At 41.3% G+C, this 12084-nt stretch overlaps 1 protein-coding gene across 4 annotated transcripts; it reads left to right on the forward strand.

Annotated features, from left to right (window-relative positions):
* Positions 1–921: 921 nt before the first annotated feature.
* LOC123992642 (tsukushi-like) lies at positions 922–10950 on the forward strand. 4 transcript variants are annotated; one of them, XM_046293963.1, is made up of 2 exons: positions 922–1233; positions 8025–10950. In XM_046293963.1, exons 1-2 carry the CDS (start codon positions 1210–1212, stop codon positions 9078–9080), a joined length of 1080 nt encoding a protein of 359 aa, XP_046149919.1. In that variant the 5' UTR covers positions 922–1209; the 3' UTR covers positions 9081–10950. The 4 variants fall into 4 exon arrangements, with proteins under 4 accessions (XP_046149919.1, XP_046149920.1, XP_046149918.1 ...); XM_046293964.1 differs by having other exon boundaries at positions 925–1218; XM_046293962.1 differs by lacking the exon at positions 922–1233 and adding an exon at positions 1481–1617.
* The last annotated feature ends 1134 nt before the right edge of the window (positions 10951–12084 follow it).

Raw genomic sequence — 12084 nt, forward strand, 5'->3', positions numbered from 1 at the left:
GGTGCGTAAGTACCAAAAAATATTCTCAATTTATTTTAGCCAAAGGGGCTATATTTTCTAAAGAAGAACCCCATCATTGTCCGAGTAAAAACAGGCATCTTATAGAGTACCACAGTATGAGTCATAATACCCATAAAACCTAGCGGTCAATCGGGGAAATGGTTCCAATCGTTTTCCCACAATTTTTTACTAGGTGATTTAAAGCACTTCAAATAAGGGCTGTGTTTCGTGTAGGCTTACCCTGCATGATGTTTTGATAACCGTGTAAATCTCTCTCTAGGACAAGGTGACATTTCTCAATATACACACACACACACACTAATTAGCTGCTAATGTGGCTATTATAGAGAACTACATTTGACAAGATGATCTGGACGAGACTGTCGATTCGAGCCATAGATGATCATCTCTAGATTAACTCTCTAATGTTAGCTAAATGGAGTAATAAATAAATTGGCTACATTTCTTTAAATTGACAATTATGTGAACTGTCTTGTGAAAGTTTTTAATTTAAGTAATACCTGTTAGAAAATGTGTCAGCGAGAGATGATGTGCAGGAGCTTGCAAGGATTTGTTGTTTTGCATGTCATCTACTTTTCGAATCTGAGAGTAAATGGAGCCAAAAATATTGAAAAAATTCATCTTGCCTGGGAGAGATTTGCATGGTTATCTCAACGTCACACCGGGGTAAGCATACACGAAACCCAGCCGTTATTGTAAGCGTTTCTAAAATCCCCTTTTGGAAACATTAATGGTGGAAAAACATTTGGAACAATTCCCCTTTTTGACCCCTAGGTATTATGAGTACTATGACACCTCCACTGTGGGGCTCTATATTGCATAACATTATTCATAGAGTATCTGTAAGTAACAATAGAATCATTTCATGTCGGTCGCCAAAGCAACAGTCTCGCCGCTAGAGTGCGCCTCTTTCGTGTCCGACTTCAAAGTGATGCTGGCGGAAACCTAACTAGACTTCAGTGCTCTACGAAGAAGTCTGGGGAGTTTCGTCTCGACCTCAACTCAGGATAGATAGTTGCAGCACTGACAGTTAATATAAAACCGCAAGAAATCTCTAATTTGCCTGAACCGCACAATGATATGGGATTTACAAAAATGGGAGCGGAGGTTGAGTCTCTTGCAAGATTCCTTGGCGTGGTGAAGTAAACTGGATTGTCCAGGAGAGCTCACGGTCTAAATTCCTATTTGATGGTAAAGGTATGTCAGAAATGTGTGAGTAAGTTAGAATAGTCCTTGTTATCAACGGTATTTTAAACTTTTATTTTGATTTCAAGGTTTTCAAGCCTTGGAACGACGGAGGTCAGATCATATTTCTGATTTCTCAGAAAAACAGCGTTCCCCTGATAGGTACAATTTGCACATAATAGCCTATTAGTTAATTACACTTGTAATCATGTACTTAACCATGAAGAATACTTATTCACAGGCCAAACTTGGTTGAGTGATGTGCTTCATGGAAATGTGACAAGTCGAGTGATAATTGACAGAAGAGGGTGGCGGGACTTGGGAGTAGTCTGGTACATATGAGATATGATTCATTTCTCAGGTACCACACGGATGAGTTTGACGGTCTCAGAAAAGTCGGCAGGCTGCAAGGTAAGGCGAGGTTTGCCACGGCTACAGAAAATGTGATCTTCAGCGGCAAACGAAGTCAATTTGCTAGTCTTGTTTTACTCACCGAGGCCAGTTCATATTGCGCTTAAATACCGTTTTTTTTAGGCAGCCTATGTGGAAATGCATGCACAGGGCTTTGAGTCAGACTTTATTTAAAGAATCAAGCAAGACATTGCCATGGCTTAACGATTATTACTTTTTGAAGAATTCACTCTAAATCTAAGTTTTCATGACTCAAAATAGGTTTAATATTGAGGGTAATCGTATGCCATATCTATATAATATGTTTTAAACTAAATCACAGTCCAATGACGCCAGGACGCGATATTCCGGCGTCCCATTGTTGCATAGCTAGAGGGCTCAGAGACCACCATCCACAGGGGACTCACCCAATGCCACCCATGCACCCTACTGTGTATTCCTCAATACCAAATTAATGGAAAAAATAGGCCCATCGAAAATTATGAAATGAGTGTCTGAGATTATCAAATTTGTTCCCATCGTTTCCATTTATTTGGGATTGAGTCATTTAGCTGGATCTTCACAACAGATGGTATGGAACTCATCTTGAGAAGATCACTTTAAGTCTTGAAATGCTTTGTAAACTTTAACTCTACAGTGACAACACTGAAATATAGCCAGTGCAATAGTTAAATCCTATTAATTATGGAAACTGAGGACTTGTCCTGTTGTCCTGATGAGACTAGCCTATACTGTTACTTCAAGCTCACATTAAACCTGGCTCTTAATGTCATGCATTAATTTGGCTTAAATGGATTAGCGTGCCCACACAATCTCTCCTAATTAAATTGTTTGTAGGCTTTGACTTTGGGATTTAACTGGTAAAATGCACTCCTAGGGAAATAAAGGTGCTATCTGAACCAAAAAGGGTTCTCCTATGAGGACATCCAAATAACCTATTTGGAACCCTTTTTCCTGGGAGTGTACTCTCCATCACATGGATAATGCTTCTGAACTGTGATAGACCTGCTGTCTGAGCTGCAGAGATCAGGTATGAGCAACATTGCAAAGGCCTACTTGGACCTATTCTAATGAGGCTCAAACCATCCTCAGATGCCAGGACATCAAATGACACTGGAAAATAGCCGTTAATGCAATAAAACATCATTCCCAGTTCCCACATAGCTCAGCATTACCTCACATGCTGAGTGGTAAAGAATACCGGAAGTCAGATGAAATGTATATGGTGTCTTTTGAGGATATAAGCATGTTGAAAGACAAGATCCTAAAAGTGAGATGTGTTTGTGGCCTACAATTTCCCCTGAGGAGAGTTGAGGTGCGGACAGCCGTAGTTGTCAAGTAATTATAGTGTGCTGATTGTAAGTCTGGGCTAACAGCCATTTACTGTTTGCTGTAATTTATTGGTGAAAGGATGAGAGGAACACCTGGTGTGGAGAAGTTCAATATCCCCAGTAAAAGAGCAGCAGATGTATTCATGGACAACATACTTGGACAATGAAGAGAGAGGGAAAATACACTAGCTAGCACCAATGTAGTAGACTAGACTTGTGAACTAAAGGAGCACTTAGTTTTAGCCACAGATTCCCACTGCATGGCTTTAGACTGCCCCCTCATCTGTGTTCTAATTAAGTCAAATAACATTTTATTGGTCACATACACATTTTAGCAGATGTTATTGCGGGTGTAGCGAAATGCTTGTGCTTCTAGCTCCGACAGTGCAGTAATATCTAACAATTTCACAACATATACCCAATACACACACATCTAAGTAAGGAATGACATTAAGAATATATACGTATATGGACAAGCCATGTCATAGCGGCAGGGTGTAGTCCGTGTCTGGGGAGTATGCAGGCTTGTAAACGCGGGATGGGAGGATGATTCCCTGTTGAAGTAATTGTTTTTATTAAAATGGAAACAAATTAGTAGTAAAAGTTAGTATTCTAGTATTGTGAAAACAAAACCTTATGAAAGATACGTACCTTGTCTCGGATTTGTGGCAGGCAGAAGCACAATACATCTCTTGATCTTGTTTAATGGGGAAATACTCACTGTCATTTGATATCTTCTGCCCTATCTTGTATGGTAGGGGGACTCCGGCTTTGAGTCAACAAATCCAAAGAAAACACATTCTCTCTCTTTCACACACTGAGGACAGAGTGGCTCAACTCAAGACGGGGAAGCTGAGCTATTTATACTGAACATAAATGTAAGTGCAACATGTCAATTGTTGGTCTCATGTTTCATGAGCTGAAACAAAATATCCAAGAAGTGTTCCATATGCACAAAACATTTATTTCTCTCAGATGTTGTGCACACATTTCTTTACATCCCTGTTTGTGAGTATTTCCCCTTTGCCAAGACAATCCATCCACCTGACAGGTGTGACATATCAACAAGCTGCTTAGTGTTGGGCCAGTAACTGAAAGGTTGCTGGATCAAATCCCCAAACTGACAAGATAAAAGTATGTTGTTCTGCCCCTGAACAAGGCAGTTAACCCACTGTTCCCCTGAACAAGGCAGTTAACCCACTGTTCCCCTGAACAAGGCAGTTAACCCACTGTTCCCCTGAACAAGGCAGTTAACCCACTGTTCCCCTGAACAAGGCAGTTAACCCACTGTACCCCTGAACAAGGCAGTTAACCCACTGTACCCCTGAACAAGGCAGTTAACCCACTGTACCCCTGAACAAGGCAGTTAACCCACTGTTCCACTGAACAAGGCAGTTAACCCACTGTTCCCCGGTAGACCGTCATTGTAAAGAATAATTTGTTCTTAACTGACTTGCCTAGTTAAATAAAGACTCAATTAAACAGCATGATCATTACACAGATGCACATTGTGCTGGGGACAACAAAAGGCAACTCTAAAATGTGCTGTTTTGTCACAACACAATGCCACAGATGTCTCAGGTTTTGAGGGATTGTGCAATTGGCATGCTGACTGCAGGAATTTCCACCAGAGCTGTTGACAGAGATTTGAATGTTAATTTCCTTACCATAAGCCGCCCCCAACGTCATTTTAGAGAATTTGGCAGTACGTCCAACCTGCCTCACAACCGCAGACCACGTGTAACCACGCCAGCCCAGGACTTCCACATCTGGCTTCTTCATCTGCGGGATGGTCTGAGACCATCCACCCAGACAGCTGATGAAACAGGAGTATTTCTGTCTGTAATAAAGCCCTTTTGTGGGGAAAAACTCATTCTGATTGGCTGCTCCCCTGCCCAGTCATCTGAAATCCATAGATTAGGGCCTAATTCATTTATTTCAATTGACTGATTTCCTTATAAGAACTGTAACTTAGTAAAATTGTTTAAATTATTGAATGTTGCGTTAATATTTTGGTTTATATATGGAAATCCAAGTTGGATCTTTGCGGGATGATATTTTGCTACATTACTGAAATTCTGTACAAATTTGCATGATCTTTTTTATTTTTTAGATTAAAAGAATAAACTGACTCAACCGCCACACAACATGAACAGCTCCAGTTGAGTATATCAGAGTTTCTGGGCAGTTTACCACATCATTCTTCATGTTGATTCTAAACTATTACAGATTTCATTTTTGATTATCCAACATCCCCTGTTACATAACCTTCTGTAGCCTTTGCAGGCCATCTAGGATTAACATACCAGATAACTCTTAAAACATTTTACTGCTGTGGGCTAAATCAGGGTCACACAGTGTTTCTTGGTAGTCTTAAACATCTAATTTGAAACAAAAGTATACACCTCTCACACATGGTTATAGCCTTTTAAAAAAGAAGACACCTGTACCATGTCAAATATAGTATGTACTGTATTCAATTTTGAGTTTGCATCCCAATATTACACTAAATATACTGAACAAAAATATAAATGCAACATTTTCAAAGATTTGACTTAGTTACAGTTCATATAAAAAAAAACAGTTAATTGAAATATGTTCTTTAGGCCCTAATCTATGTATTTCACATGAATGGGAATACAGATATCATCTGTTGGTCACAGATACCTTATTAAAAAAGGGTAGGAGCATGGATCAGAAAACCAGTCAGTATCTGGTGTGACCACCATTTGCCTCATGCAGCACGACACAACTCCTTCACATAGAGTTGATCATGCTGTTGATTGTGGCCTGTGGAATGTTGTCCCACTCCTCTTCAATGACTGTATTGGAAATTGACATGAACTGGAACACGATGTCGTACACGACGCTCCAGAGCATCCCAAACATGCAGGCCATGGAATAACTGGGAAATGTTGTGAGGCTGGTTGGACGTATTGCCAAATGATCTAAAACCACATTGGAGTATGCTTATGGTAGAGAAATTAACATTCAATTATCTGTCAACAGTTCTGGTGGAAATTCCTGCGGTCAGCATGCCTATTGCACACTCCCTCAATTTGAGACATCTGTGGTATTGTTGTATGACAAAACTGCACATTTTAGAGGCCCCGCACAAGGTGCACTTATGTAATGATCGTGCTGTTTAATCAGATTCTTGATATACCACACCTGTCAGGTGGATGCATTATCTTGGCTAAGTAATAACTTTCCACCCATGAGGCCACTAGTGGGTAATTTGTCTGCACGAAAGGTTGATGTGATAACCTTCCACAGACTATACAGTACCTAACTTTGGCCCACTGCACAAATTAATGATCAATCCTTCAATGGCTTTTCTGCTGGGTCATGCTTGGGTATACACCTCCTGACCAATGAACACTTATTCAGTTGTTATACAACTACAATTGTTAAAGCAGCAATGAGCCGTTTAAACAATATCAAAGCATTCTCCCCACCACTGTTATGGTAAAAAGCGGTTGCGATGGGGCTAGAAAATGTTTACCTCTCTCAAATTTCAAAGACTAAGCTATAGATGTTAGGACAGACCATCCATGATATCAAAATGATAGTTTTCCCCATGTTTTTAGGCAATGCAGTGTTTGTTTACATTTACTTTGTTTACAAACATTGGATTAAAACAAGCTTATATTTTGGGTTCTGAGGCGGTACAACAGTTGAACTAAGATCATGAGGCATTTCCAAGTTATGTTCTTTTAAATACTCAATGGTTACATATCATTAATTTCTCAGTAAAACTGCTGATTGCCCCTTTAACCTTTGCCCAATTTCCATTTGTTGCGTGTGGGTACTCTATGCCAGTGTTGCTGCCAAGTGCACTAATAGGTTTAAAAGCGATCATTTACCTCCACAAAGGACGTGGGTTAGGGAACAAAAGTCCTGTGAACCACCAGCCTTCTTCTCAGTCAGATGTCTAGCGCTGTGGAGTGAACAGGAAACTAGCGACAACAGAACATAGAGGTATGAAGTGCATGTTCTGTTTTAGTTATTGCTTGGTTATTAAACTTATTTAAATGTTTTCAAGGTTAACTGTTTTGTCTGACATTCCATTGTTATTTTTGATACTGCGTGCCATTTGACACACAGTACTTATGATGTAAATGTGAACTTTCTAATTGAGTAGCTACTGGTGTCTCAGACATCTTAATACAGCACTGTCTGCTTGGAGGAGACTGATGACATTTCCTTCTTCCCAGTGTAAGCACCTTTAGAGATGAGACACAGATATTATAAGGACCTTGAGCGATGATGTCTCCTTTTGCATCCTCACAACCATGAATCGTTTGTGTTGTAAACTAAGAAAAAGAAGTGGGAATGAGCTCTTTGATCAAGAAAATGAGGTCCAATCCATTGGGAGCCCAAAGAAAAGAGAAATTAGGGCTGTTGGTGTGTGTTGCAAGGAAAGCTTGAAGTGTTTCCGGTAACAGGTGGCATTTTGAAAGGGAAAATCTCTAAATTTGAGTTTTCTAACACTACATTTACTGTCTGTTCCGAGAGTAATCTTTGTTACGTTGTTCATAGAAGCGGCTTGAGGGAAGGAATACTGCTAACGTGTGTCTACTAAATAAAAAAGAAATGAGTCGCTTATGGCCATTACCACATTTGTCATATTTATTTAGTATTTAATATGTATGTAGAGATTATATTTATGCATGATGTGTTTAACGCTAGCTGTATGTATTTATATCCTTAATGTGCCCCTGTAATGGAGTGCATATCATTGTGACTCACAGATTTTCTACTCCCTGTAGTGTCTACGGAGCCCCAATCTCCTCTAGTTTATCAGGATGTTGCTCTGTTCACTGGATGATGCAGAGTGCTGTTAATGACCCATATACTGTATTTGTTTATTTTGAGTCACTGAGAATAATATCCAATTAGTTGTTCCTTTTCATTTGAAAGAATGGAAGACATTAGACTACTAGTCACGTAGTCCATGTATCTCTCCGTTGACCTTTTCTCAGAGAACTGCTAGTCACTACAATGTATCATTTGTTTTTAGCCCAAATATACATTAGAAGTAATATCTTTGTTTTGTATTTGTGTCCCCTACAGCGCACAATGGCGTTCCCCCTGTGTGTTAGTCTGTGGATGCTCCTGGCTGTTCACTGCCAGGGTAGAGCTGTGAAGAACTGCCACCCAAGCTGCCACTGTGAGGTGGAGAGCTTTGGCTTGTTCGACAGCTTCAGCCTGACCAGGGTGGATTGCAGGGGAGTGGGCACCAGTCCCATTCCCATCCCCCTGGACACTGCCCACCTTGACTTGTCCTCCAACTCCATGTCCCTGCTGACCGACACTATGCTCTCTGGACCTGGCTATACCACCTTGGTCAGCCTGGACCTCAGCAACAATCGCATATCCATGGTCAGCCCCAAGGCCCTGTCCAGGCTGCGCTACCTGGAGTCTCTGGACCTCAGCCACAACTCCCTGGAGGGCCTGGATGAGGGCTGCTTCTCTGGCCTCCCTCTGGCTGAGGTTGACCTCAGCCACAACCACTTCCGGGAGTTTGACCTCGACATGTTCATCACTAAAGGTCATGGAGAGCCAATCAACGTGGATCTGTCCCACAACCAGCTGACGGTGGTCTCCAGGAGTTCCTCTAAGAGGCCCTTGCTACATGTCCAGAGCCTGACTCTAGCAGCCAATCAGCTGAGGGCCGTGCCTAAGCTCAAAGGCATCCCGTTGAGGGACCTAAGCCTGGATGGGAACAGTATCTCCCACATTGAGGAGGGGGCCTTTGAGGACCTCAAGGACCTGGTTCACCTATCCCTCAGTGCGCTTCCTGAGCTCTTTGACATCCAGCCTAACAGTTTCAGAGGCCTTCAGAACCTTCAGGTCTTGGACCTGTCCAACAACGCCAAGCTAAAGGCACTGAGCCCAGCTGTGTTCAGTGGACTTGTGTCTCTACAGGAGCTCAATCTGTCCAACTCTGGAGTAACGTCATTGCCAAATAACATGCTAAGTCACTTGCCAAGCATCAAGAGTATCACCCTGGGCCAGAATATCCATTGTTGGAGGGCTCAAAAGCAGGGCCAGTTTCACAGGCAGCTCGGACAGGAACAGAAACATGACGAGGTGCTGACCTGTGACGTTAAAGGCATTGTGTCGTGATTGTGTTGGGATTATTGCCTTCAGTATGGACATCATCTAACATTAGTGCTAAAACTGTGCCTTATATCACTATATGCAAAGAACACGTTTGTTATTGCCGCCAAACATGATAATTACTATTTGAACCGTTTTGTTTAAATTGAAATTAAATGTGTGTTTTGCTTTTATTCCAAAGGCCTGAGGTATTTATTTCAATCCACTGTTGATACACTATCATGTCATGCTTGCTATGCATAAATCATGTATTTCAAGCGATTTACTAGCTTGTTATCTTCAAACCATTTAGCTTTTCCTCTTCCAATTGTTAAGGAGATTTTAGGATCTGGAACTAAAAAAAGATACACATTACTGTGCAAGGACCACTCTTATGTCAGACCAAAAGGTAAACATCTTATGTAGAGTATGTAGTTATGTATGTCTAGCATAGGATGCTGGTGGGAGGAGCTATAGGAGGACAGCCTCATTGTAATGTCTGGCGTTGAAAATATGGAATGTTATCAAACACATCAAACATATGGAAAGCACATGTTTGACCATGTTCCATTTATTCCATTCCAGCCATTACAATGAGCCTGTCCTCCTATAGCTCCTCCCACCACCCTCCTGGATGTCTAGTTATCATTTCAATCAGATATTATTGTGGACAAATTCTCCTGCTATCTTCCTCAGTCATGTTTACATGGCCTAAGACCTGGAAGCCAACATCGCCTGTTCTGTTTCAAAGAGCTGTTACACAACGGGTTGAAATGTGATCTGAACAAATCAATGCAGAAACAAATCCTTGAACGTCACCTAGGGGATTTTCGCTGCTCTGTTATTGAATCAGTTTCCCATGACCGTGACCATTTATTTCGAAACACAAAATTGGCTTCCGGCAGTTTATTTAGACACAGACATGTTTCATCCTGTATTTTCTTATCTCTTCTGACAGAAGTGTGTTTTAACTGAAACACTATATGTGATGTATTTGATCCATTGTATTAGTCACCCTACTTTGAAATGTTATAAATGTCACAGCTATTCTACAGCATCAACTTTGGATCTACATTGGCCAAAATACTTCCGATATTCTGTGCAACAACAACTGCATGTTTGAATAACTGTCTTGGTTTCTATTCCTGTGGTATAATATGGACTGAAAGAGACAACTTCACTTGGACTGTTTTCAATGTTAAACATCTGCTTAAAGATGTTTTATATTTCTTTATCAATAGTGTATACACTTAGTGTACAAAACATTAAGAACACCTTCCTAATATTGAATTTCACCCCTGAGAACAGCCTCAATTCGTCGGGTCATGGACACTACAAGGTGTCCAAAGAGTTCCCCAGGGATGCTGGCCAATGTTGACTCCAATGCTTCCCACAGATGTCAAGTTGGCTCAATGTCCTTTGGGTGGTGGACCATTCTGATACACACGGGAAACTGTTGAGCGTGAAAAACCCAGAAGCAGTGCAGCTCTTGACACTGAAATGTCTTGTTCTGCCCACTCACCCTCTAAATGGCACATGTACACAATCCATGTCTCAGGGCTTAAAAATCCTTCTTTAACCTGTCTCCTCCCCTTCATCCTACACTGATTAGAAGTGGATTTGACAAGTCACATCAGTAAGGGATCATAGCTTTCACCTGGATTCACCTGGTCAGTCTGTCATGGAAAGAGCAGGTGTTCTTAATGTTTTGTACATTCGGTGTATAACTTTGTATAGATGTAAAATAGATGGATTATTCTACACATCTGTGTACTTTACATGAATGTATTAACTTGTAATTATTTTTGAACTTTGTCCCCAACAGCCTGTTGCATTCCACAATTGCTAGGTGTGTCTGTATTTGAAAATAATTAAATTGTCTGGGTTTCAACGCACACCACACTGTTGTCACTCCAAGAGGGTTTCACAATTTCACAGAATTCCCTGTATTTCATAGAGCTGGATTCATGTGATTTCACTTTGTCTGCTGTACTGACTCACAGGGTGTGTCCTGTAACAATAGCACTTATGTCTTCCTCAGTGCCTAGCGCAGCACTATATTTACTTTCACATGCTGCCTAACATCCTTCCTTTATTTACTTGAAACTCCCCCTGTAAACGCACCCACACTAGTGAGTGGTCTCGAGAGGTCCTTAAACAGAAGCAGTCAGAGACACTAGTTCCAGGCAGGGAACCATGATCCTGTGGACTGATGTATGAAGTCTGTGAGAGGGAAAGAGAAAGGGAGAGGGAAAGGAGGAGAACGGCCTGACTTTGTGTAATGGCGGCTGGCTGTAACTCCACAGATCTCTGTGCTCTGAGAGTGTTCCATTGTGTGCTCCTCCTTAAAGACACAGAGAGCATTCAGATATCCCCTCAGCTCCTTGCAGTGGTTGCCAAAGCACAGTCCTTTGAAATTCTAAGAGACCCGTGTGCCAATGACAGTGCCAAAAGTAGTTTGACTCCACAAAAGAAGGTTTACTCCAGATTACATCTCCTGTATTACAACACCCTGCTCTGGAAAAGTATAGCTTTGTAGGAAAAGCTTGCTATGATTTTGCTTCAGTTTATACTCTTTTAGATATATTTTTGCCAACCAAGGAGGGAGAGAGAGAGAGAAGAAGAGCAAATGTGATTTTCTGAGAGTTTGGCCCTCTGCGGATGGCCCCATTTAGTAAACCTGTTCCAGATGTCTGGGCCGTTTGTCCATCTCCTGGAGAGCAGGAATTTGGAGGCGGGGTGGTTGGAGGGCTGTCAATCACAGCTACCTCCCTCAGGTCAGCCTGCCAGGATCAACCCGAACGGTGTTAAATTACAACAACAAAAACATTTGCAATCCAAATACAACTAATCAGCTTAGCATAAATGAGTCATAAAAGAGTCACAAAGGAGTCTTGAACTTTTCTTTACCATTTATTTACATGTTTGTAATCCAGTGACTCAATTGGCTGAGTACCTTGGTTGTTACTTTATCTTTGGTTTTGAAATATAAAGATACCGACATGTCTCTCCAGGGCAATATAAAAGGTTC

The sequence above is a fragment of the Oncorhynchus gorbuscha genome, linkage group LG13 (assembly GCF_021184085.1).
Source record: "Oncorhynchus gorbuscha isolate QuinsamMale2020 ecotype Even-year linkage group LG13, OgorEven_v1.0, whole genome shotgun sequence".
Classification (NCBI taxonomy): Eukaryota; Metazoa; Chordata; class Actinopteri; order Salmoniformes; family Salmonidae; genus Oncorhynchus; species Oncorhynchus gorbuscha.